This window comes from Acanthochromis polyacanthus, chromosome 20, assembly GCF_021347895.1.
Source record: "Acanthochromis polyacanthus isolate Apoly-LR-REF ecotype Palm Island chromosome 20, KAUST_Apoly_ChrSc, whole genome shotgun sequence".
In the NCBI taxonomy this organism is placed as follows: domain Eukaryota; kingdom Metazoa; phylum Chordata; class Actinopteri; family Pomacentridae; genus Acanthochromis; species Acanthochromis polyacanthus.
The window spans coordinates 20,830,405-20,854,196 of NC_067132.1; the positions used below are offsets into that span (position 1 = coordinate 20,830,405).

General features: G+C 40.7%; 3 protein-coding genes across 9 annotated transcripts in view; 2 read left to right on the forward strand and 1 right to left on the reverse strand.

Annotated features, from left to right (window-relative positions):
• Positions 1 to 670: 670 nt before the first annotated feature.
• u2surp (U2 snRNP-associated SURP domain containing) lies at positions 671 to 11,778 on the forward strand. 6 transcript variants are annotated; one of them, XM_022207233.2, is made up of 26 exons: positions 671 to 795; positions 1,623 to 1,721; positions 1,835 to 1,949; positions 2,097 to 2,221; positions 2,308 to 2,378; positions 2,535 to 2,623; positions 2,759 to 2,794; positions 2,903 to 2,985; positions 3,211 to 3,376; positions 3,483 to 3,694; positions 4,111 to 4,154; positions 5,811 to 5,915; positions 6,009 to 6,075; positions 6,215 to 6,378; positions 6,509 to 6,671; positions 6,782 to 6,861; positions 6,960 to 7,047; positions 7,139 to 7,276; positions 7,391 to 7,580; positions 7,689 to 7,769; positions 8,364 to 8,415; positions 8,524 to 8,671; positions 8,752 to 8,862; positions 8,953 to 9,080; positions 9,186 to 9,395; positions 11,257 to 11,778. In XM_022207233.2, the coding sequence occupies exons 1-26, from the start codon at positions 751 to 753 to the stop codon at positions 11,393 to 11,395; spliced, it is 2,949 nt and encodes a 982-aa protein (XP_022062925.1). In that variant the 5' UTR covers positions 671 to 750; the 3' UTR covers positions 11,396 to 11,778. The 6 variants fall into 6 exon arrangements, with proteins under 6 accessions (XP_022062925.1, XP_022062934.1, XP_051796703.1 ...); XM_022207242.2 differs by having other exon boundaries at positions 9,210 to 9,395; XM_051940743.1 differs by having other exon boundaries at positions 9,043 to 9,080.
• Positions 11,772 to 23,792, reverse strand: part of nphp3 (nephronophthisis 3) — a 39,342-nt gene continuing 27,321 nt past the window's right edge. For both annotated transcript variants that reach the window (XM_022207191.2, XM_022207259.2), the window contains 7 exons: positions 17,122 to 17,191; positions 16,357 to 16,442; positions 16,139 to 16,210; positions 15,777 to 15,931; positions 15,517 to 15,633; positions 12,226 to 12,335; positions 11,772 to 12,130 (listed from right to left, as the gene is read on the reverse strand). In XM_022207191.2, the coding sequence (XP_022062883.2) occupies positions 12,016 to 12,130; positions 12,226 to 12,335; positions 15,517 to 15,633; positions 15,777 to 15,931; positions 16,139 to 16,210; positions 16,357 to 16,442; positions 17,122 to 17,191 (725 nt within the window). In that variant the 3' untranslated portion in view covers positions 11,772 to 12,015. The remainder of the gene's footprint in view (positions 12,131 to 12,225; positions 12,336 to 15,516; positions 15,634 to 15,776; positions 15,932 to 16,138; positions 16,211 to 16,356; positions 16,443 to 17,121; positions 17,192 to 23,792) is intronic.
• ackr4b (atypical chemokine receptor 4b) lies at positions 18,848 to 22,610 on the forward strand. The gene is made up of 2 exons (XM_022207272.2): positions 18,848 to 19,014; positions 21,277 to 22,610. Exon 2 carries the CDS (start codon positions 21,283 to 21,285, stop codon positions 22,396 to 22,398), a length of 1,116 nt encoding a protein of 371 aa, XP_022062964.1. The 5' UTR covers positions 18,848 to 19,014; positions 21,277 to 21,282; the 3' UTR covers positions 22,399 to 22,610.

Below are 23,792 nucleotides of genomic sequence, written 5' to 3' on the forward strand. Positions count from 1 at the left end.
AAAAAAAAAAAAAAAAAAAAAAGGATTAAAGACGCGCAGGGAGGGTGTGGGGTCTCACAGTAGCTTCATGCGGCACCTGGCCTCAAAAAGCCTTGAAGGAGGTGGCATGAATAAACTTGACTCAAGAAGCGGGCCTAATATGCATAGTTTGACATTTCAATCAATCTGGACCATATAGTGTACATGTAGATTTTATAAATGGCTTACTCTAAACTGAATGACGCAGCTCAGTGTCTTTAAAAGGAAGTACCACAGCTGTAACAATTAAAAACTGGAATTTGAAATCACAGTCGCTTGTCAGAATAATAACAGGTTAGAAAAATTGACTGGAGATAGAACAAGAGAGCCATCTGTTGACATAATTATGGTATTGCCAGCTTCATCCTATCTAAATTTTGTATTTTTCTCTTTGCTAAATAAATTAAATAACTAGATACAGATTATAGTCAATTGTGATGTCAATGCAGCTATTCGGTCATTTTTTGTATTTTGTGATATAATGACAAAATAACTGGAATAATATAAAACTATATACTTTACAACTCCTAATTATTGGACTTTTTCCAAACACTTCGGTTGTATTATTCGCGGTAGTGTCATTTTATAGTTAAAAAAAATGCCTACCGGAAGCTACTAAAAGAGACAGAAATAATAGCCATCGTTGATTCGTTGATCGACTGCATCGCCTGAACTTTCATATTCACCGCTATCATCTGCTCGGTGATTGATTTTATTTTAGTACCACAAAAGATGGCGGACCGAGCGCCTGGTGGCTCTCAAAAAGCTAGCGCTAAGGTGAAATTTACACTTTGTTCCTGTATTAGCTAGGTGGTACCTGTTGTAATGGAAATGGCGTAAATGATATTGTGTCTGAACAACCTGCGTAGTTAACATAGTTGTAACCTGGAAAAGAGCAGCGTTACGAGTGTACGCAACATTGTTGGCTAACTACTACCGCGCTAAAGCTAACCGTGGCTCTCCACACTGGCTAATTTAGCTAAGCTAAGCTAAAGAATCAGCTACCATTGCAGGACTAGTCTAAACTGTCTGAATATTGATGGTTGGGCACCTAATACGGACATAGCACGTCGTCAAAACGAAGTTTGACTGTTGAATACCTGAGTTTAGAAATAGGAAAGGTAATATTTTGGAGCTCGGGCCTAATGGTATCCCAGCGTTAGCTTCGAGGAACCGTCTTTGGCCGCTTAGCGTAATACATGCACTCGGTGGCGCTGCAGCAATAACCGATTTGTTAGGCCTCTGGCTGATTTTGTTCAGTTGCATCTATTTCATGTTGTCAACCTGCAGCTCAGTAAAGTAAACATGCAGTAAATGCAGCACAGATAGTGACCATCTAAGATGTGGACAGTGATCACAGGCTAACAGTAATTACAACCTACAGTTTAATGCTGCGTGGAGTTGCGGTAATGGACCCCGCGCAACTTGTCTGCCAACATAACTGTCACGTATTACATTTCATATTATGTACAGTAATCGACGTTATTAGACGCAGTTGTAATGTTTGTGGTGGCCAAGATGTGGTAACGCTGCTGATTAAGAGTTAAATTGCGTGGGAATAAATTACCTGTTGAAAGCTAACCGTGTATTGTTTACATCCACAGGCGCTTCTTGAGAGCAAGCTGAAGTCTTTCAGTATTGGCAAAATGGCAGTGGCAAAGAGGACCCTAAGCAAGAAGGAACAAGATGATATAAAGAAAAAAGTAAGCATGGATTTCCTATTCAAGAATATTCTTAACATTATTGGTAAATATTGTCCGTGAGATGCTTCTTTAAGTGTGTTTTTGTTTACACTGATAATGGTTTCTGTTTTCAGGAAGATGAGCGGGCAGCAGCAGAGATTTATGAGGAGTTTCTTGCTGCTTTTGAAGGTGGGGGTGAGGGCAAAGTCAAGGCCTTTGTCCGTGGAGGTCTTGCAAATGCAACAAAAGGTACAGAAAAAGATTTGTGTATTTCCAAAATTGTTAGCATGACATGTCAAAGCACAAGAACAATTAACAGCAGTGTCTGAGTTGAAAGGTGAAACACTAATGCAAAAGCAGTGAAACCTGAAACAAACATATGCCTTCTCCTTACAGAGGAAACAGCTGCTGATGAAAAGAGAGGAAAACTGTACAAGCCGAAGTCACGTTTTGAGACCCAGCCAAAAAGCATATTGCCTTTGGAAACTCCACCTCAGTTTTTAGCATTAGACAAAAGACATGTAAGTACTGTCACAGTCAGCAAGAATCCACGTTTATTATTGATGTAGTTTAAAATGCTTTGCTGATATTTTCCTTTCTGTTTCAGACTTTGAAGAAAAATACTGAAAAGGAGAAGAAGAAGAGTAACTTGGAGCTCTTCAAAGAAGAACTTAAACAGTAAGTTTCACTACAGAAATTTGTTCAAGATTTAACTGATTGTAATGGTGAAAACTATAGTTTGACAAGTGTTATGGTATATTTCTGAAACTTCTGAAGTTGTAATAATTTTGACATATTTTGTACTTATGTGTAATGTGTTCTGTTTTTTTCCAGAATACAGGAAGAAAGGGATGAGAGACACAAGATGAAAGGCCGTGTCAGTCGTTTTGAACCTCTCTCGGGCATGGATGGAAGACGCTCATGTAAGAGCTTTTACTGTAGTACATGCACTAACTTGGCCTGGAATGGCCCTGCCCTGCACGCCTTACTCCACCCCCTACCCCTTTGTCCACTTATGCCCTGAAACAAAATTTATACTGCTTTTCTGCTTCTTTTAGCGGATGGTTCTTCAAGAAGAAACCGTCCGTCCAGTGGTAATTTTGACTTAATACAGTGGCTGTGAATATCTGCATCTTGCCAAGAACACGTCTTATCCTGTCAGACAACTGCAGGAAATTCTTTTCTCTTCTCTGTGTCTGCAGTTTTGGATGACTGTGCTCCAGGGTCCCATGATGTCGGAGATCCATCCACTACTAACTTGTACCTTGGAAACATCAATCCACAGGTGATTTTGTACACAAACATGTAGGACTTAAGCACTGATAGACCAAGCTTTGTTGTGAAAAGGCAGGGCTTGACATGAGCCTCTTGCTTTGCCCGTATTCTTATTCTAAATGTATAGAAATTGTGCTGCATATGCCCTTAATTTCAAGTGAATGTGCTTGTGCAAATGTTTCCCTAAACTAGATATATGAAGGGTTAATATTTTTTCTGGATTGTCATGTTATAGATGAACGAGGAGATGCTGTGTCAAGAGTTTGGTCGCTACGGCCCACTGGCCAGTGTGAAAATCATGTGGCCGAGGACAGATGAGGAAAGGGCTCGGGAGAGGAACTGTGGCTTTGTGGCTTTCATGAACAGGAGGGATGCTGAGCGAGCACTCAAGAACTTAAATGGTACAAAGCTGTATTTCTTTATAAATAAATGAAACATTGACTTTCTGATCCTCTTTCCATTCCTTGTATGTCTATATACATAATCATATATTTGTTCCCGTTATAGGAAAGATGATAATGAACTTTGAGATGAAACTAGGATGGGGCAAAGGTGTGCCCATTCCACCTCATCCCATCTACATCCCTCCTTCCATGATGGAGCATACACTCCCACCACCTCCCTCTGGCCTACCCTTCAATGCACAGCCCCGGGAGAGGCTAAAGAACCCCAATGCCCCCCTGCTCCCTCCACCCAAAAACAAGGAGGAGTTTGAGAAGGTAACTCAATATGTCAGCCTAGGATTTTCTCATGCGTTATGGCAGTGCTTTGTTAATTGTGGTGGTAAGATGTTAGCCTTTGTAAGGAGTAGTCAGCACAGGTTTTACTCCTAGTTTCTGTAAGTGATAGATATTGTCTTGTTGACTGAATGTAACTAGCTGCACAGTATATGAAAGTGTGGGTATAATGAACTGTTAGCGTGTGCACAATGCTCAGTGTTTTAGAAAGGAGTTTATGGCTAGTGTGGTAAAGTATCAGGGATGTTTGGCCTTTAGTGAAACAGAAAAAACAGACAGCAGAGTAGGAAAATTGTTGTTTTTTGCACTTTTCAATGCATTTTTTATATTTTTCACCTGTTGCCTTTTTAACAATACTCACATTCTATGTTTATTATCTGATGTGACTTCATATACAGACTCTGTCGCAAGCCATAGTCAAAGTGGTTATCCCAACAGAAAGGTACATGTTTTTCTTTTTTAAAAATTGGTGTACAAACTTAGAAAGAAAAAACATCCCATAATGAAGCTAAAAGTTTGATCAGTTGATCACTGCATGCTACAGGGGGCTGGTCAGTGTGGATGAGCAATGGTTGAGGCAACTGTACAATGTCCTCATACTAGTACATAGAAATACTGACTGACAGGTTTGTTTCGCACCTTGCTCTTTCACCTCCCACCATCATTCATATTTACTTTAAATATGTAGCTAAACTTCATTGTAGAGCTTATTAAATATGCTATTTAGAGCCGCCAGATATCATTACTTTCACAGTTCCACTCCATACATGAACATTTAATTGTGATGCTCAACTTTAGTGACGTGGTACTCTGCTACATACATGGTCTGCTGATTGTAGGTCTGTAGTTGTGAGATCTGCTCTCTGACCATTGCTCACTCAGACTGTCTACCCCCTTGGCCTCTGTCACTCTATCGGGAGCTCAGTAAATCTGGCCCCTTCCAACAAATCCAAACCTGCCAGCATTAGTCTATATATGACCTTTGACATTGGCCTTGGTGAGCAGCACAAGTTGAACTGTCTGCAGCAGCGAGGGACCTGAAAAGCATCATGGGATGGATTGGGAAAGTATACTGAGTTTTACCCCGTCATTGGTACGATCGGCTCCAATACAAGTAAATGTGATCTGTGTTGTCAAATGAAAGACATCCTTTGTCTTGTTGGCCACTTTAGGTTAACTGTATGCAGCCTGCACCATTTATTTCCCCCAAAAATTGTCACCGCAGAGCTTTAGTGATCCCATTCGCACTGTATTCAGTCAGAACCAGCTCCACTAGTAGATAACCTACTTAATCTATTTCAGGCCAAGAATCCTGTACTGCTTTCTCACTTCACGCCAGTCAGGAGATGAGTGGGAATTGAAAGGCATTGTACTGACAGAATGTTACCGCTCATACAGTGTCTTATCAATGTCTTGCTCCTACTTTCCCAACTTAAACGGCTTCACTCGTTCCCAATTTTATGAAATTTAAACGTAGGCAGATTTCATAGAAGGGGTGCAAGCAATGCAGTGTGATTAGAAGCACTGTAGCCTCCATGAACACAGGCATGAATGTGATGAACCTTTTTTCCACACACAATTCAAAAATTGATCGATTAGTTGCTTTTATTCAGTGTGAATGATTAAATGTCACCAGATGCTGTTTAATTATTATGTAAGTTTAGATTTTTAGCAATTATTTATAGATTTTATACATAAGCCCAGAGGCATAGTCATACTTCTGGTTAATTTATTCCTGGTCTTGTGACACTCTGTAACAGCTGTCTATTGATATATGTCTCACCTTAAGCTTAATTTAGTCTTTGATGCCAATTAAATAATAAGTAATAACCAGATATTTCCTTGGGTTAAATAATTTAGGCAGCGTCTTCTGCCAGGCGTGTTGTAGCAGCACTATGCAATGATACCGTAATGTACATGACAGCTGCAGCTACACCCTGCAGCGTTTCTTCGTGAAACATGCCTCATGTTGTTTGCAAGGCAGCTGTTGCGAGTGTCAAATCACCAAGCATAAATGAATCTTTAATGGGCAGGCTTTTAGAAGTGCTCGAGTCCGTCCAGTCTGAATCCGTTTGCTTTAACTGTGTTTTTCTTGTAGGAATTTACTCTCTCTCATCCACCGAATGATCGAGTTTGTGGTGCGTGAAGGCCCAATGTTTGAAGCCATGATCATGAACAGAGAAATCAACAATCCCATGTACAGGTCGGTTTAGTCGCGCGTCAGACTTGTAATAGCCGTTTGTATGTTTAGTAGTTGCACGCAGAGTTGTGATGGTTGGGAATTTTCTTCTTTTAGGTTTTTATTTGAGAACCAGAGCCCAGCACATGTGTACTACCGGTGGAAGCTCTACTCCATACTACAGGTTAGTTTCCTCTTGATAAAAATAGTTTATCAAAGTTTCAATGGCATCAGAAGCGGCACAGAATAAATCCCACAATGTTTTCAGATCACAGTCCAGCAGTTGTTTTTTGATATTTACTTTAACTTATTGCTCTTTTCAGGGTGAAGCACCAGCCAAATGGCGGACAGACGACTTTAGGATGTTTAAAAATGGCTCTCTTTGGCGTCCGCCTCCTCTTAATCCATATCTCCATGGTCCTTATGATGATGGGGAGGAAGAGGAGGAAGAGGAGGAGGGCAGCAAGAAAGGCTGCTTGAAAGAAGAGTAAGATCATTTCCTTTGTTATACATTCTGATACAAATGAAGTCACAAGTTGCAGAATCATTGTGGTGCTAAAGTCATTACTGTTAATGAAACTGTAATTATAATTCAGAGTATTAATTCATTTCTACAGGGAAAGGGACAAACTAGAGGAGATGCTCCGTGGTTTGACACCCAGGAGGGGAGACATTGCTGAGGCCATGCTGTTCTGTCTCAGCCACGCTGAAGCTGCTGAAGAGATTGTCGAGTGTATCACAGAGTCCCTCTCCATCCTAAAGACTCCTCTACCCAAGAAGGCAAAGCATAACACTGACCCTCTATCACAAGGACAGAGAAATACAAAAAGCAGTAACCTGGGATGTTATTCTGGAAGCGTTAACTTGTGTTTTGCTCTTTGATGTTTCAGATTGCACGGTTATATCTGGTTTCTGATGTGCTGTACAACTCTTCTGCCAAAGTATCCAATGCGTCCTACTACAGAAAATAGTAAGATGTTTCTTCTTGTTACTTTCTGTCTAAGATAACTAGATCACCACTTCTTTTTCTGAAAATTCAAACAATTGCTCTCTTTCTGTTCTTAATAGCTTTGAGACAAAACTCTGCCAGATTTTCTCAGACCTCAACGCAACTTACAAAACGATACAAGGCCACCTTCAGTGTGAGAACTTTAAGGTTTGTTTTTTTTTCTTTGGATAATAATGAGCTGTATTTTTGCATTGTTAATGACCCAGGTTACTTAGTCAGTTCCTTTTTTTTTTGACAGCAACGGGTGATGTCATGTTTCCGGGCGTGGGAGGACTGGGCTGTGTACCCAGACCCCTTCCTTATCAAGCTGCAGAATATCTTCCTGGGTCTGGTTAATCTCGCTGCAGAGAAGGAGCCTGTGACCCTCGTTGTTGAGGTAAAATATGTAGCCATGCTGAACTCTTCCAGTACTCCAAAAAAAATGTCAAGTATGAGCTCGGCTTTTGACATCTACTGACACTTGAAGCTCTTTTTACTGTCTTTGTCCCAGGCTGAGGTAGCTGAGGACATTGATGGGGCTCCAATAGGAGAGTACGTAGACGGCACTCCTCTGGAGGATGTGGATGGGGTGCCCATTGACGCAGGGCACATTGATGGGGCACCAATCGACGGAGCCCCTCTGGATGACCTAGATGGAGTTCCTATCAAGCCCATGGAAGAGGACATAGATGGAATACCTTGTGAGTGGTGCAGGGATTGACACGAAATGTTTAATATGGTTGTTATTGATGATTTCAGTCCAGTAGTTCCTGCGCAGTGACTGAGTGTATTATTTTTCTGGTTATTAGTTGATGCATCCAAGGAGACGGCCTTCAAGGTAGCGCCCTCAAAGTGGGAAGCAGTGGACGAGGCAGAGTTAGAGGCTCAAGGTGAGGCATTTAAAGGGGAACTTGGTTTTTTTCAACCTGGGGTCTGTTTTCATATGTCATATCTCAGGACAAAGCAGGAAAGCAAATCTCGTTCCGAAATCGCGCGATTTCGGAACGAGATTTGCTTTCTAGCGTCCTGAGATTTGGATATAGACCACAACAAAGAGCGATTGCCAAGTAATGTGGAGGTTTTCGTTCACTTCTCATCTCTAGTATGTTGTGGGACACTCGTTGAGACTATCCGAGCCGGTCAGTGTGGGGAAAAAAAGCACGTTAGGGCGGACTCTGATGTGGGGGGGGCAAGTTGCCCCATACTTTTCGCTAGCTGAGCTGCTAGCTGAGCTGCTAAGCTACCTGGCTAAATACTGGAGCTATGTCGAAAATTCATTTCTCCATCACTCACATGTATGAAAAGACATATGAAAACAGACCCCAGGTTGAAAAAAAACGAAGTTCCCCTTTAAGGGTTCAACTTATTCAGTTGTAATATAATGAAATAGAGCATACCTCAGTTGCAGTGGTATTGATAGCATGATTGTTGCCATTATATGCACCAGGCTGTTGATTTTTAATTGCCTTTTATTTGCTCCTCAGCCGTGACAACCTCAAAATGGGAGATGTTTGAGCAACCAGAAGAAACCAAAAAGTGAGTTGTTTTACTTTTTGCTGTGGACAGTTTTTTTTTTGAGCATTTATTAAAATCTACAAATATGTTCTGAGCACCGTTTTTCATGAACTGTATCCTCCTCTGAAGGGATGATGAGGACAGTGACGATGATGACAGGAGCCCTCGATCAGAAGATAATCAAAGTTACTCCAACCCCATCAGAGATGACTCTGATATTAAGGCAAAGATGTCTGAAATGAATGAGGAGAAGCGCACCAAGCTCAGAGAGATAGAGGTACTTCACAATTCTCATGCTGCATGTGGCATCATATCATACTGTGTTGATGGTTTTAACCGCTGGTGTTTTTAACACAGGTCAAAGTCATGAAATTCCAGGATGAGCTCGAGTCTGGGAAAAGACCTAAGAAGCCTGGCCAGAGCATTCAGGAGCAGGTGGAGCACTACAGGGACAAACTACTACAAAAGGTATTGAATTAAGCTCTGCAAAATCCACCACAGATGATATCAACTGCAGGACTCGACAGTGAGGTAATTTGTTTTTTTCCTTTTGTCCAGGAAAAAGAGAAGGAGAAACTTGAGCGGGAGAAAGAGAGGGAGAAGAAAGAGAAGGAGAAAGCTGAGGCACGGTTGAAAGAGCTAAAGAAGGAAAAAGAGAAGGAGGACACGCCAACCAGGAAGGACAGGTAAGACAACAGTGTGGTGTCAAGTTAGTGAGTGAGTAAAGTGTAGTTGTAGTCATTCACTGTACTTCATGAAACACTGGATTCATTTAATTCCCTATCTGACAGATATTTGTCCCCTGCGGTTGATAGGAAGCGGCGTCACAGCGGCTCACCCAGTCCGACACGAAGCGGCAGCAGAAGAGGACGATCATCCTCGCCCCGTTCAGAGCGGTCAGAAAGATCAGAACGCTCTGACCGATCGTACTCTAAAGATACATCCTCACGCTCTTCACATAAAGACTCTCCTCGATCCAGCAACAAAAAGTCATCCAAGAGGTAAGACTGTCAACTACATCTGTAATCCTAAATTTTACTATACAATCATGGAGCTTCTTTGCTGGCTTTGTTTAGGAGTATTGCCTTTCAATTTTAGAGCATCATTTCTTCATGTAACACAGATTTTGCTATGGCCCTGCTCAGTTCCAAATCTGCTCCTGCTCTAAAACGGTCTGCTTCAGTGTGACTGAATCTCTTGCTTCTGTGTGCTTGCAAAACTTCTGCCTTCAGATTTATGCTTTATTTTTTAGATATTGGTAAAACAACCCTGTCAAAATTCCCCAACCAATAGAATCCCAGGTATGATGTTGACAAATGAAACTGTCCCTTCCTCCTCCTGGTGAACTCACTTGACTTCTCAGGGCGTTCCTTACAGTTGCTTTACTGTGTAACTTGCTGTATTCCACTCCCACCCTTGAGGGTTTATTTTATGCATTCCACTTGTTGTCTAGCAAAACTTTAAGAGTAAACAAATACAGCAGTGTCTTTTTTTATGCTATAATGACTACACATAGCTATAAAATAGTAGTGCCATAGTACATTGTCTTCTGTTGTGTCACTAGAGGAGAAATGAGGTCAGTTATGTTTTCATTGCCTGTCCTGTGTGACGGTTACTGTTTAACCAAGTTCACAAGATCACATGCTAGCATGGATCAGCCAAATGAAGAACCTTCAGAACGCGTTTTATTTTAATGGCGCTGTCAGCTTCTTCACAGTGGCAAAACTAGATAACACATCAAGACTCTGCAAACTAAAGTAACCTCTGGTCTTTGACATTTAAAAAAAACCCCACACAACTGGTGAGGTCTGCATGTATACAAAAAGGGCCGATTACTACAGCGAGATGATTAGAGATGAATATACTCATTTAGTAGAGAAGAAATTAAGCAACATGAACATATCGCTTCATGTAATTAGGATTCAAGACTGCATGTTGATCTCACTATAATTGCTTTAAATGTATGATGAAAAGGATTTTTTTTTACATTATGTAACATGTTTATGTCTGGACAGAGAAACACGTCTGTTTTGTTCTTTGTTGCCTGGTAACTGTTTCAGCATTAAGTGTCATTCACTGCTCCAAAATGCCTTTACCAATAAAATCTGAAGAAAGGGATAGCACCATTAAAATAAATACTTGCTCTGGTTGATCCATATTGGCAAGTGATCTGCTAAACCAGGTTAAAGAGTAACCACTTGAAAGGGATGCTATAAAAACAGAATTGACCCAATTTTGTCATCTAGTGGCAAGAAGCCAATGTGCTATGGGCTATTATGATATGTGGCTATTATAGCAAAAAGAATTACAGACACTGGTATATGTATTAACTCCAAAAGTCCTACAAGAATCTAAATGAAGCACAGAATACAAATATAACAAGCCCTGGAGGACGGAAGTAGATGGAGTAAAGTGTGCACGCTTGCAAGAAGGGAATGACAGTTTCTTTGGTCGGTGTCATACCCGGCAGTCCATTGATTGGACACTTTTGACAGGGTTGTCCCACAAAAATGCACAAATCTGAAAGCAGAAGTGTTATGAGTACACAGAAGCAGTCTGAGTGTGAGGTGATATCCTCAAGCTAAAGCACAGGACATCTGCACAAGCAACAATATGTTTTGGTGCACACGAACCGTTTATAACAGCAGATTTACACCTGAGCTTGGCCTATTTAGGAGAGGGAGGGTGCGGATTTTTAGGAAAGCATTACAAAATCTGAAAGTTAAGCTCTAAAATTGAAAGAAAAAAACCCTCTCGGGTAAAGATAGGCAAAATCCCACCAGCTATGTATTTACTGTAATGATGTTTTGAGGTACTGAAATGTAAAGATGTAATACAAGCATGCTATGTCTGTCCCACCAGATCTCCCTCATCACCTCGCACACCTAAACGATCCAGGAGGTCGCGCTCCAGGACGCCCAAGAAATCAGCTAAGAAGTCCCGCTCCAAATCAAGGTCTCCGCACCGATCTCACAAAAAGTCGAAGAAGAGCAAACACTGACATATTTTCTTTGAACCTCCAAACCAGCCTATTCCCCTCCCCTTCCCCTTATTCCCTTCTCTGCGTCATATTGTATAAAAGATTGACTGATTGATTTGGCAGCTCAAGATCTCTGCCCAAAGGTTAATGTAAGGACAATGGAGAGCGGAGAGTGGTGCATGGGTCAAGCCATCTGGTGTATCGAATAGATGGGGCCACTGCTGTTTTATATTGTAAAAAAAAACAAACAAATACTGTGCTTGTGCGTCCTGATCCCCATCACCTCCAAATGGAATTCATCCATGTGGTAGACCACACCCGTGAAGAGTGTGACAATAGTCTTATATTCATGCTGTCATTTTCTGTTTTTGTAGATCACATTAAAAAGAATTCCTAATAAACAAGTGTTATGTTTTTATTAAATAGCTGATGCAGACATACTTTGAACACAATGATTTTTAACTTCAAGTAGGATGCAGTAAAAATATACAGCTTATTACAAATCAGTTACAAGATTATTTTTGTTCATTTAAGCTGTTTTGAGATCACAGAAGGTTCACTAACTGTTGTTGTAAAGACAAAAGCTGAGAGCATGGCAATGTAATAGCTTATTACCATGTAGTGATGTTGTAGGCACAAGATCATAGTTTTGCCTGTGTCTGTTTTAGCTGATCTCTCAGTTCCAGATATGCTATGGAGGAGAGGTGAACCTCGTCTGGTCCATCAGCGATGCGCAGAGTCCGGGCATAAGCATACCTGAGAACAAATGGAGCGTTGGCATCAAGAATGAGATTTTTATTTTTTTAATTCAATTGTATTCTTGTTTGTGTGGTGGGAAAAAGAAAACTTACATCTGTGCTAGTGGGAAGTCTCCAGACACACCTGCACCTCCGTACACCTGGATGGCACAGTCCACCACCTTACAGGCCATTCTGGCTGCTGCCACTTTGATCATAGCAATCTAGGGAGCAGGAACAGTGTTGAAAAGAACATTTTTCCAAAAAATGTACTTCACTTAATCTTCTGCAGGTTTATACAGGGAAAGCAGCAAAATACAGTGCTAAAAATGAGTTTTTTTATTATAAAAAAACAAGTTTTTATAATAATGGATACAAGATTAACTAGAAAAGCACTCTGCCAAGGCTGTTCAGTTCACTAAAACATAGTTTAGACATGCTAAACTACGACGTTTTAGTGATATTTTTGACCACATACTAAATAATGACGTGGCATTTTGAAAGGCATACTTACACATTATGGACGACATACAAAACTATGTTGTTTTTGTCACATTTTGGAGGACATACTAAACTATGATGTTTGTGATATTTTGGACGACATTAAACTGACATTTTACACATTTTGGATGACATATTAAACTATGACGTTTTGGACGGCATATGACATTGTTATGTGCTTGGAGCACATAATTTCGTTGCCCTTTATTTTGTCTAGTTTTTCTTTAAATAAATATCTATCTTTTCTGTTTGGGACATTTCTTCTTTGATATTTTATTTTTGTTAAGTAATTAAGTAGTTTTTTTACTTCATTGATTAGCGCGGCAGCCCTTTAAAAGGCTGTTCTGAGGCCGTGCGCTAGAGGAATGGTACACTCTCCCTACTCACTGCAGCTGTGCGGAGCTTGTCGCACACTCAGTGTGTTCCTCGCCTGGATGATCTGGCTGCATGGCTCTGGCCACGCCATGTTAGCTGGTTAGTCTTTTGTTCTCCTTTTTTCACTTTATTTCGTTTGCCCAGGGGTGACCAGTAGTCATGTTTTCGTATTTGCTTTGATGGGTTTAGCTTTGGGTTTTTTTCTTAGTTTGGACGTGGAAACCGCTCCTACGACTGCGAAGCAGTTGGCAGGGGACCACGTCCTTTTGTTCTGTTTGGCTGGCGCTCCTGGGCCATCTTTCGTTTGTTACTTTGGCTTTTTTCTTGATTTTGGGGCACGGGTGGTTAAGGGATCTTTGTTTTCTGTTTCTGACAAATAAATACATAATATTTGCCAACGAAAACCATCTTTAACAGAACGAAGAAGCAAAAAGAAGCAGTTTAAAACCTTAACAATAAAGTTATTGTTTGATCCCTTATCTGGTCTCCTGTGTCCCTTCATTAAATATGTTGGACTCCTTTAGGGGTCGTAACAGACGTTTTAATGACATTTTGGACGACATACTAAACTATGACATTTTTGTGACATTTTGAATGACATACTAAACTATGATATTTTTTCCGCATTTTGGATGACATATTAAACTGTGACTTTTTTAAAAAATATTTTGGACAACATACTATACTACGACGTTTTTGTGATATTTTGGACGACATACTAAACTATGACGTTTTTTCTGCATTTTTGATGACATTAAACTGTGACTTTTTAAAAATATTTTGGACAACAAATTAAACTGACGTTTTTGTGATATTTTGGATGACATACTAAACGATGATGTTATTTTCCATATTTTGGATGACATATTGAACTATGATGTTTTTGTGACATTTTGGACGACATACTAAACTATGATACAGCTTGTGCATAAAAGGTTTTAATCTTTGGGGCCGAGTGTCAGAAAACATTTAGGAACCAATATTAACAAAACATTCTAGATTTGAACATCATTAAAGGGAAATCTAACTTTTGCATGACCATGTCTAATAAAGGACATTTATTTCCAACGTAAATGTGTGACATTCATCCTCGAGAGCTTCTCTTCACATCGTCTTCTACCTGGACTGGTTTGGTCGGGAGCATGTGCAACAAACATGGAAAAACTGCACTTTAACATCAATGAATGACACTGAAGTTTAATCTCTACATAAATGAGACTGAGTCTGGATGTGCTGCTCTGTCATTAACTCCTAAGTTTAGGGAAAGTTCAAACTAAAGAGGAAACAGTTCAGATGAGATTTGAGAATGAGCTTATTTTGAACAAACATCTCAGACTTTCTGAGCTTTAGCACCTCCAGCAAGATATTTTAACAACAAGCAACTCAAGAGATCCAGAAGTTGGAGAGAGTTAGCTTTAGCTGAGCCAAAGAACATGTGGAATGCAAACCTAGCAAACATTTCAGACTTTTCTCTGTGAATTCTGAGAAATAATTTCCTATTTAATGACAGAGCTACACATCTGAACTCAGTCTCATTAAAACAGACTCTAGTTCAGTGTCATCCATCCATATTAAAGTGCAGTTACCCAAAATGTTTGTTGGATGAGCTCAAACAAAACTTGTCCAGGTAGAAGGCCACTTTGACAAACAGGAAGTGGAAGATTCCAAGCAGATTTATAGGAGGGGGAACCGGACTGTAGTAAGTGTGGTCGAGTATAGAGGGGTGTTTTGCGGGTTTTTAAGGCTGATAATGATTATTAGTTAGACATCTGGAAGAGACATTAATTTGCAGTAAATGAAAGTATTTAAAATCTTGGAGTTAAACTTAGAAGAACACAAACTCTAACAGAAAACTTTGTTGATACGTTTTTGTTTTGTTTACAGATGTTAAGTTAAAGGAGTTTTATTCGTGATTTATAACCAATCGAATCATTCCAGAAGACAGAGTGACCACAGGTAGATAAAGGTTCAGAGCCAAAGTAGCGCCATTTTTAAATGGATTTATTAGCGTAAATCAGTAAAAAATAAAATACTGATAATCAGTGAATCAGTCAACCCACAACTACTACAATTCTTGCAATGGGAACTCTTTAACAAAGCTGTGGATTCAGACTATAAGCTGCATCACTGTGAAAATTTAAGGTGGTCCTTGTGTCCTTTCTGATTTCTCTTGAAAATTTCATCCAAATCCGTTTTTGAGTCATGTTTCACACACACACACACACACACACACACACACACACAGATTCACAGACAAACTTATGTCGATCGTCACATAACTCCACCGTTCTGTGACAGAGTTATGATGTACACCAATTCTCAAAGGAGAAAAACTGAAAAAAATGTAAATAGCAGTGAATATCACCAAAATCAAACAAGTGTTAGATGTTGGTGAAAAAAGAGGCTGTTTAAGTCAACAGAAAAAGTATACAAATGAGTTACAGCGTGTATACTGTGCACAATCAGTGTTTAATTTGGATAAATTAATAGAGACGGCATGTAACCTGAAGAACTGAGTACCAGATTTACCTGCTTGCGAGCAAACCGGCTGCCCATTGTATCCAGAGCATGAGCAGCACTGAGGGTCAGCAGGCGGGTCTGTTCTATCATGAGGCGACACTCTGCTATCCAGTGAGTGACAACTTCCTAAACACAACAGAACAACAAGAAGAGCAGATTTACTCAGGCTGCATTGAAGAATGTGTCCACTAGGTGTCAACAGCAGGAAAGAGCTCAACATATACTATCACAGTCTTGAAATTAAAGCTCTCGGGTAGATGTTCACTCACATGTTGGTACAGCTTTTTCCCAAATGTTTGCCTGGAAGCAGCCCTCTGGCAAAGTAGCTCCAGCGCAAACTCCGCGAGGCCGATGGCTCTCATACAGTGGTGCAGCCTGCCGGGTCCCAGACGACCCTGAGCGATCTCAAACCCCCTGCCCTCCCCTGGAAACAAATACAAGACGGAACCAAAACACAACAAAGAGAGACACTATCAATGATGAGGAACAAAAGAGGAAATTTGATCTCTGTCCTATTGACCTCACGCACAAAGTTAAGGCATTATCATCGTCCAAAGACAATAAAGAACTCGTTTTATAGATGCAGCACGTGACTTGAGAATGGGCAAACAAATAGAAACGGAAACAATACCCAGAATCATGTTGGTGGCAGGGACCCAAACGTTTTCAAAGTGCACTTCAAAGTGGCCGCCATGGATCGCATCTGAGCAGAGAAACAGGGAAAATAGTTCAATTAGGCCAAGAACACTCGCCTGTTATGGTTGCTTGTGAGAAGACAATCTCAGGGGGGAAAAAAAGAAGACAAAATCAATATAGCTCATGAAGATGCAGGGACAGGCATAAACCTACCATCCTGTCCAAACACAGTGACCGGCCTGACGAGCTTTACACCTGGTGTGTCCATAGGTACGAGGATCATGCTGTGTTGGCCATGTCTGGAAAACAGGTTAACACCCAGAGCTGGATGATGCATTATACTTTGACCACAATTACAGTTTTTTTCCACAATATGATACATTTTATAGCCTGTGAGAATCTGCAGGACATTTTCTGCAAACATGGTTGGGTGTGTATCTTGTTAACAGTGCTGACAAAACAAGAAGAAACTGTGTTACATATCTTGGGTGTGGCTGCTTCTCTACATTTTTCATTAATATTCTCAACACTGATGAGATATTAATGAGCATCAACAGCACGCCATCAAAAGATTTAACCGGCATCAAATGCCAAGATGAGATTGATATAAACCTTTAGGCAAAAATGCTAGGTTGGCGCGACACTGCAGGTGCATGCTGGGAAGTGCACTGTGGCCCTAAGCAAAGTCCATTTCAGTTGTAATCGCAGCACAGAGGAGGACTGATGGGAGAAAAAGCCACCAAAGTGCAGCGGCGCAAAAATAACTGATATAAAACCAAAAGAGTGACACTTAATTGGAAAAACATGAATCCTGGTAACAAAGATCCTGGAACAATAAAACCTGTGGTTATAGACGGGACATCAGAAGCCCAAACTCTTGCGTAAACACAGAAAAAAATAATAAATCCTTGCATGTTTGTTTCCACAAGAAAAACGCATTCATATTCCCATCCTTCCCCAGAGCACTGTTCTACTGACCTGCTGCTAACATCCTGAGAGCTGCTCCTGCACATCACAATGGCCACTTTGCATTGGGGATTGCCAGCACCTGTGAGGACAAGACAGAAATCCTGTGGTTCATTTGTATTCATACTATGTTGTTGTTTGTGGCTCCAACGACCATTCCACAACCCGAGTAGGAGTGGAAAGGATGCGTTGCTTGTCGTGCCAGACAAGGGTGAAGCTAACGACAGATAAATGACGTGACAGCAGAAATAGCCACAGGTTGATTTACATTTCCTGAGTTGGTTTCTTTCACACGGAGCAACCTCTAGTCTGTTATTATAAGCAGATCCTGCCTGCTGGAGATGAACTGGGGAAAAAGGTTACTTCTTTTATGGAGCAAAAACTCATAAACACCGTTCAAAGCAACCCTTAGACACAGCGCGAATTATGTGATATTAAATGTGTGATAAACCATCTGAGATGTGATAATGGAGAATATTTTTGGAATTTCCTCGGTCAGGAGTCCACTTTGAGCCAAACCCATGTGGCCCACGGCACAAACAGGGTGACCAAGGTCTGCTTTCCTGTCTAAATTTCTGTCCAATGGAAAAAAGTGTGCCCTAAAGACAGGACATATGGACACCAGGCAGCACCAGACATCAACAGTCTTTGACAATTCACAGCATGGCAATCACAGCATGAGCCGATCTGACAGATGTTTAGTCTTTAAACGGATTCACACTGTAGAAATTCAAACAAACATTATTTGATAGTGCGTGCTGTGCAACGAAGAGCACGGCATTTACACTCCACCCATAAACCACATCTAGGAAAGCCTGTTTGGCTCAGGGGCAGGTTCGGTTTTCCTCTGAACCCTTACATAAGTCTTATGGTCCATGATACAAGGTGAGCCCTGCTGTCGTGCCCATACATGTCCTACTGTCACCACAGGAATGAAAATACACCAGAAATCCGTCTTTGGCAGAACGTGACATCCAAACATCCCTGGGCCGTTGATGAAAGAACGAGGAGGAAAAAAAAAAGTCACATCAGTTTGCCATAGTTTCAAAACAAATGCCCTTTTTCTTTGCCCACAAAATCAGACTGGAAATAATTTGATGGAGTCATTCTTTTATTTGTTTATTTTTTGTACCAATTTGCTTGTTGATTTTAATGAATATATTTATAAGTAATACATAAAGATAAAGAATGTGAGACAGTGGGATATTTAAAAAAAGAGCTTGACATTTCTGAGGAAGCTGAAATAAGGAAACAATATTCGGGAGGGGGGGGGGAAACCCCCACAAAACCAAAATACAGTTCATAAATTCTACGTTATGAAGAATTTACTTCACTAGATCTTTGCTAATGTGAGGGTTGGTAAAACAATGCGCACAACCCACTTGAACAAACCAATAATGGCTGCATTCCAGTAAACAACACTAATCACAGTAAGCTTCTTAAACAGGCCAAAGATTATCCGTCTCTTTGATCAGAAGACATTTTATATCGTCTTTTAATCCAATTTTTTTTTCTCAGAGACATAAACGGCACTCCTTGTCTGACAAAGACTGGAAAAGGCTTAAGTTTCTCTTTGTACAATTGTTTTCGCCATACAGCATACAGATGATGAAGAACTTAGAGAATTTTTATCCACCTCTGCCATCTTTCCTGAAACATGACCCACACTAAAAAAAAAAAAAAAAGCCCATACAAACACACAAAGGCATTCGGAGCTACGTGTAGAGGGACACACTCCTACAGTGTCAGCAGTGGAGGGAGAGGGGCGGGCTGAAGCACACATTAGTCACTTCAGTCCTGAGTGCTTGCAACTTCTCTCCTCAGGATACACAACAGCTATTTCTGCCTTATTAAAAAGGGATTAATACCAACTTCACAGCTCTCACAAAACAGAACAGACACAAGGTAAGAAACGTGAGGACTCGGTCACATTTTTAATAACTAAGCAATTTTTCCTGCATCTTTTTTTTACGCTACAACGTGCTGACAGAGTTGTGCTTGTTAAGGGAATAATATCAGGACCTTATGGTTTTTATACATTATACATTCATTTTAAATCAAACCAGTGACCAATGTTTTACATGAACACATTGTACCCTGAGATCTGTGACGTGTTTTCCTTTGTTTTTTAAGATAGTCAAAGGTTAACTTCAGTGTTAGTAACAAAGTCCTGCTTAAGGATATTTTATGGCATTACTGGAACTACAATGAGGTAATGTGACAAGCTAAACTTGTCCTCATTACCTCTCTAACGTTGTTAAGTTTACCTCTGTTTGTGTCGCCTTAGTGTTTTGCTTACTTTAAAACTGTACAAAAAAATAAGTGTAAAATGTGCATTTCTGATCGGCACTAAAGTAATCGATGATACTGTTAGTCTAGGTTATAGCTCAGCTGTCAGAATGACTTTCAACTTTCTCAGTGATTCTGCTCAAATTACTTTAGCCATTTTAATCTGTATTTATTTGAATGAAATCAACAAAATATGCAATCTCTTATCCAAGGGTGAAATTTCATTCCTCTGAAAGAAACATATCAATAATGAGAAAACAGAATCTGAAATGATTGTTTTTCTAATGCTGTGAAAGGTTTGTTTCTATCTCTAATATTTGTACACAGCCTTGAAATTGATCTATGTCTCCTTCGACATCACTTATCTACACCAACAAAAACATTTTAATCACTATATTCAACTGCTAAATTTCAAACACAAATTTGCAGTTGTCTCGTGGTTAAAAAATGCTATTAATATTATTTTTCTGTATTTGGCTTGTGTACCTCAAACAACATAAAAAACATGTTTGAACCTGTTATGCTCTCCTTACATTTGCAACCCAGCTGTTGACAGCAGTGAATACTTGACATATTTCTGACTGTTCCGCTGAACATCTGCAGCAGTAACTCCTGCTCCTCCCAGTTGAGAGATAATGACTCTTTATATAACAAACCTGGACACTTTTCATAAAATGGCTCTTGTCATCTTAGCAACAAGTGTGATTTTCCAAAATGATCCTGAGATGCAAAATATGGTGAGCCATGCCTTGGTCCTGAGCCAGCAATTATATCATCCGTCACGTAATGTGTTTTGCGGGTGGATTCCACAGCTACCTAAATCCCAACTGTGAGTTAACTGAGAAAATCCAAAATATGAGATCAAATATCAGATTCTATGAGATCAGTGTGACATGAGCACTTTCAACTCAGTTTGACCGTTACATTTCTCATGGGAAAATTAGGTAGCTTTCCAAACAAATAATGATCTCTGTGAGACGTAAGAACATTCACATGTACTCATATTCTTAGCTTAAATCTCCATCTGGAGTCAACAGTGGAGGCGGGAGGTTAAAAACACAATGGCACTGGATGAAAGTCTGACTTCAATGGGATGTCCTGTTGAACCAGCACATACCATATACAGTAAAACCAACATCCTGGATTTGAATCTGGCAAGAGACTTTGCACTGGTGTCATCACCATCTCTCTCCCTCCGTATTTTCTATTATTTGTGACATTTAATTTCCTCCTACGGGCAAAATGACATTAATAACAAATGACAGAAATGACAAATTGGAGCTGTACTCGGTGCTGATGGATCAGAAAAGGTTTACAAGCTCAAAGTGCAGATGTTATCATTGTGCAATGCGGCTTGTACTGTTTTGCATTTTGAGAAGATGACAGATTTATTAGTAAATACTGATAGGATCTTTTTCCTGTGAATAGCGGATCAGTAACCAGGAGCTGATATTTCCTGAAGTCTGTAGATCACTTACCATCCAACAGAATACAAACTAACCAAATTCAATGGGTAATTGGAGGCCCTGTAAGCCTCTTGTCTGCATTTTTCCCCTCCTCAGTGTTGTGTTCAGTGGGGTTATTCAAGCCCACACACATTTCAGACAGACAGGGCTTAAGCCTTTAGGGAAACCATGCAGGAGAGATTCTTTCAATGAAGAAAAGAGAAACAACTCCCTTTTCCTGTTTCTGATAAAAACGACCTCATCGTTTACAAGCGTCCTCTGTTCCTAATCTGTTAAATAACGCAAATTACACATCTCTTGCAAAAGGATTTAACTGATTATACTGCACCACAGCAGGATACAGCATCGTAAAAGTTCAGAGTGAAAACTGTTCCCATGCTTCTCTAAACTGTACTCCGTTTTGTCTTCACAGAAAACAATGGAAGACTTCTACTACCACGATGATGAGGACGGCAGCTTTAATGACAGCTATGATTACAATTACGAACACAGCGTTTGTGACAAAGAAGCAGTGCGCTCTTTCGGTGGAGTCTTCCTCCCGATCATCTACGCCGTGGCTCTGGTGGTGGGCCTGGCTGGCAACGCCCTGGTAGTGGTGGTCTACACATCCCGGTTGAGACTACGAACCCTGACAGACGTGTGCATCCTGAATCTCGCCATTTCAGACCTGCTGCTTCTCTTCACCCTGCCTTTCTGGGCGGCTGACGCAGTGCACGGCTGGAAGTTGGGTGTGGCCATGTGTAAGATCACCTCCTTCCTCTACAGCACCAACTTCAGCTGTGGCATGCTGATGCTGGCGTGCATCAGCGTGGATCGCTACTATGCTGTCGCTCAAAACTCAACCGGCAGAACAGGGACAGGAACCCGAGTGAGAAGACAGTGGCTCCTGGTGTGTGTCGTGTTGTGGACTCTTGCCAGCTTCCTTGGCCTTCCTGAACTTGTCTTCTCTACAGTGAAGCTCTCCCATCACAGGATTGGCTGTACGCCCGTCTACCCGCCCAGCATGGCCCGACCTGCTAAAGCTGCCTTGGAGCTGCTGGAGGTGGGCCTTCGGTTCCTGCTACCTTTCATCGTCATGGTGGTCTGCTACTGCTGGGTGGGACGAGCGCTGAGTCAGGCTGTCGGGGTTCGGAGAGACCGAAAGTGGCGTGCCCTGCGCGTCCTCCTGGCTGTGGTGGCTGTATTCCTGCTCACCCAGCTGCCCTACAACGTGGTGAAGCTGAGCCGAGCGATGGACATCATTTACCACCTCGTGACCGACTGTGAGGTCAGCAAGAACCTGGATCGTGCCGTCCAGGTGACAGAGAGCCTGGCGCTCAGCCACGCCTGCATTAACCCACTCCTGTACGCCTTCATGGGGTCCTCCTTCAGGGGTCACGTCCTAAAGGCGGCTAAGCGACTCGGACAGCGCCTTGGGAAACACCCAACACATGCCAACGAGGAGCCGGCTGTGGAGATTGCACTGAACACACGCAATCAAACCAAATCCCAGTCTGGTTCTGAAGAACAAGACACCAGCACCTTTACCATTTAAGACTCCAATGTGTATCTATTTCCTTGTAAGCACCTATGCAAAACTATACTTCTATGTATATAGATTTGCATATTTTTAATATCATACAGGGCAGATATCATTAACTACAAATATTCATTTTTAGGGTAATATATATGTACAGTAACATGCAATAACTAAAAGTTTTTTGTATAAATTATGTATTTTGTTAAATAAAAGAACAAAGGCTTTTACCAACATGCATCTATGTGCTTTTGTTGCAATCAAATACAGCTGAAACTCAAGATGCTCGGAGAACTGGTTTTTACAACAAATCTAATTCAATCTTCCAGTCTGCGCAGTCTTCCATCCATGAGCTCATCTGCGTCTCATTTTATCGCATCTCGTGGCTTGGGTTGGAATAATTGCACAGTGGGTGACCCATTGAGTAGAAAAACAATTGGCAAACGAAGACAAGGCAGAAAACAGCAGGAAGGACCCATTCATGTAATAAAACTAAGAAAAAGCAACGCTGAATGTTCCTCCGAGGCCATTTTTCATCCACTGATCTTTTTTGATTTCAATAATAGAAAATTAAAAGAGAAAACAGATCGCAGTGAAGTGCAATCCATATTCCTGTCCTTTCTAATTACTCAGTGCCATCATATGACATCGCGCCAAGTTAACCCTATTACATGAAATCTAGGCTCAATGTGAGGGATTGCCACAGTCCAAGAGTTTATTCAAGCTTCTTTACACAATGACAAAGCTTAGTTTTGCTAAACTTCCTGGCCAGAGCCACCACAGATACTTCATAAAGTTCCTCAGACGCTAAACGACCTCACTGTTTACCATGCTTTCCATTTGCAATACCTGTTAGTCATCATCATTGCACTGTAATCCCTTTCAAGTTGGACACGTGAGCGCTGCAGCGTGTGCGTCAACGAGACCTACAAACATTTTGGCTACAACTTTAATAGTTTCCAAGCAAAGGAAAGACCGAGTTTCTGCGAAACACAAGCGTTAAGCTGCATGACAGCACACAAATAAGTAAAAAAGGAAGTCGTCTCAGCAGAGCTCATTTAGTTATATAGTGCCGAAATAAACATGCTGGGGTGATATGTGTTTCAAGATGTGATATTTTTGCTGCTTTAGGCATTGGAATTTAACACAACACTGTAATCCAACAAAACTAGAGAAACATTTTAACAGTCCAGTATATTTCAAAATCAATAAGTATTCATTAAAATCTGCCTTACAGCGTGTATTTACACCATAGTCTCAACATTTTGTGAAACGGCATATGATCAAATGAATATAGGCAAGAATTAAGGGCCATAAAATTTAAGCCTAACATCAAATCATGTTATGTTTTCTTTAAGATTCCTAATTTAGCTTAAAATAAACAAATATTTTACGACATGTGTGATTCTTTT

Excerpts from the sequence above, each read along its gene's own strand:
- ackr4b (XM_022207272.2), top strand. The coding sequence starts at position 21,283 with ATGGAAGACTTCTACTACCACGATGATGAGGACGGCAGCTTTAATGAC.
- u2surp (XM_022207233.2), top strand. The coding sequence starts at position 751 with ATGGCGGACCGAGCGCCTGGTGGCTCTCAAAAAGCTAGCGCTAAG. Across the intron at positions 6,672-6,781 it reads AGACTCCTCTACCCAAGAAG|ATTGCACGGTTATATCTGGT; the intron begins GCAAAGCATAAC and ends TTGATGTTTCAG. Across the intron at positions 7,770-8,363 it reads GGCAGAGTTAGAGGCTCAAG|CCGTGACAACCTCAAAATGG; the intron begins GTGAGGCATTTA and ends TTTGCTCCTCAG.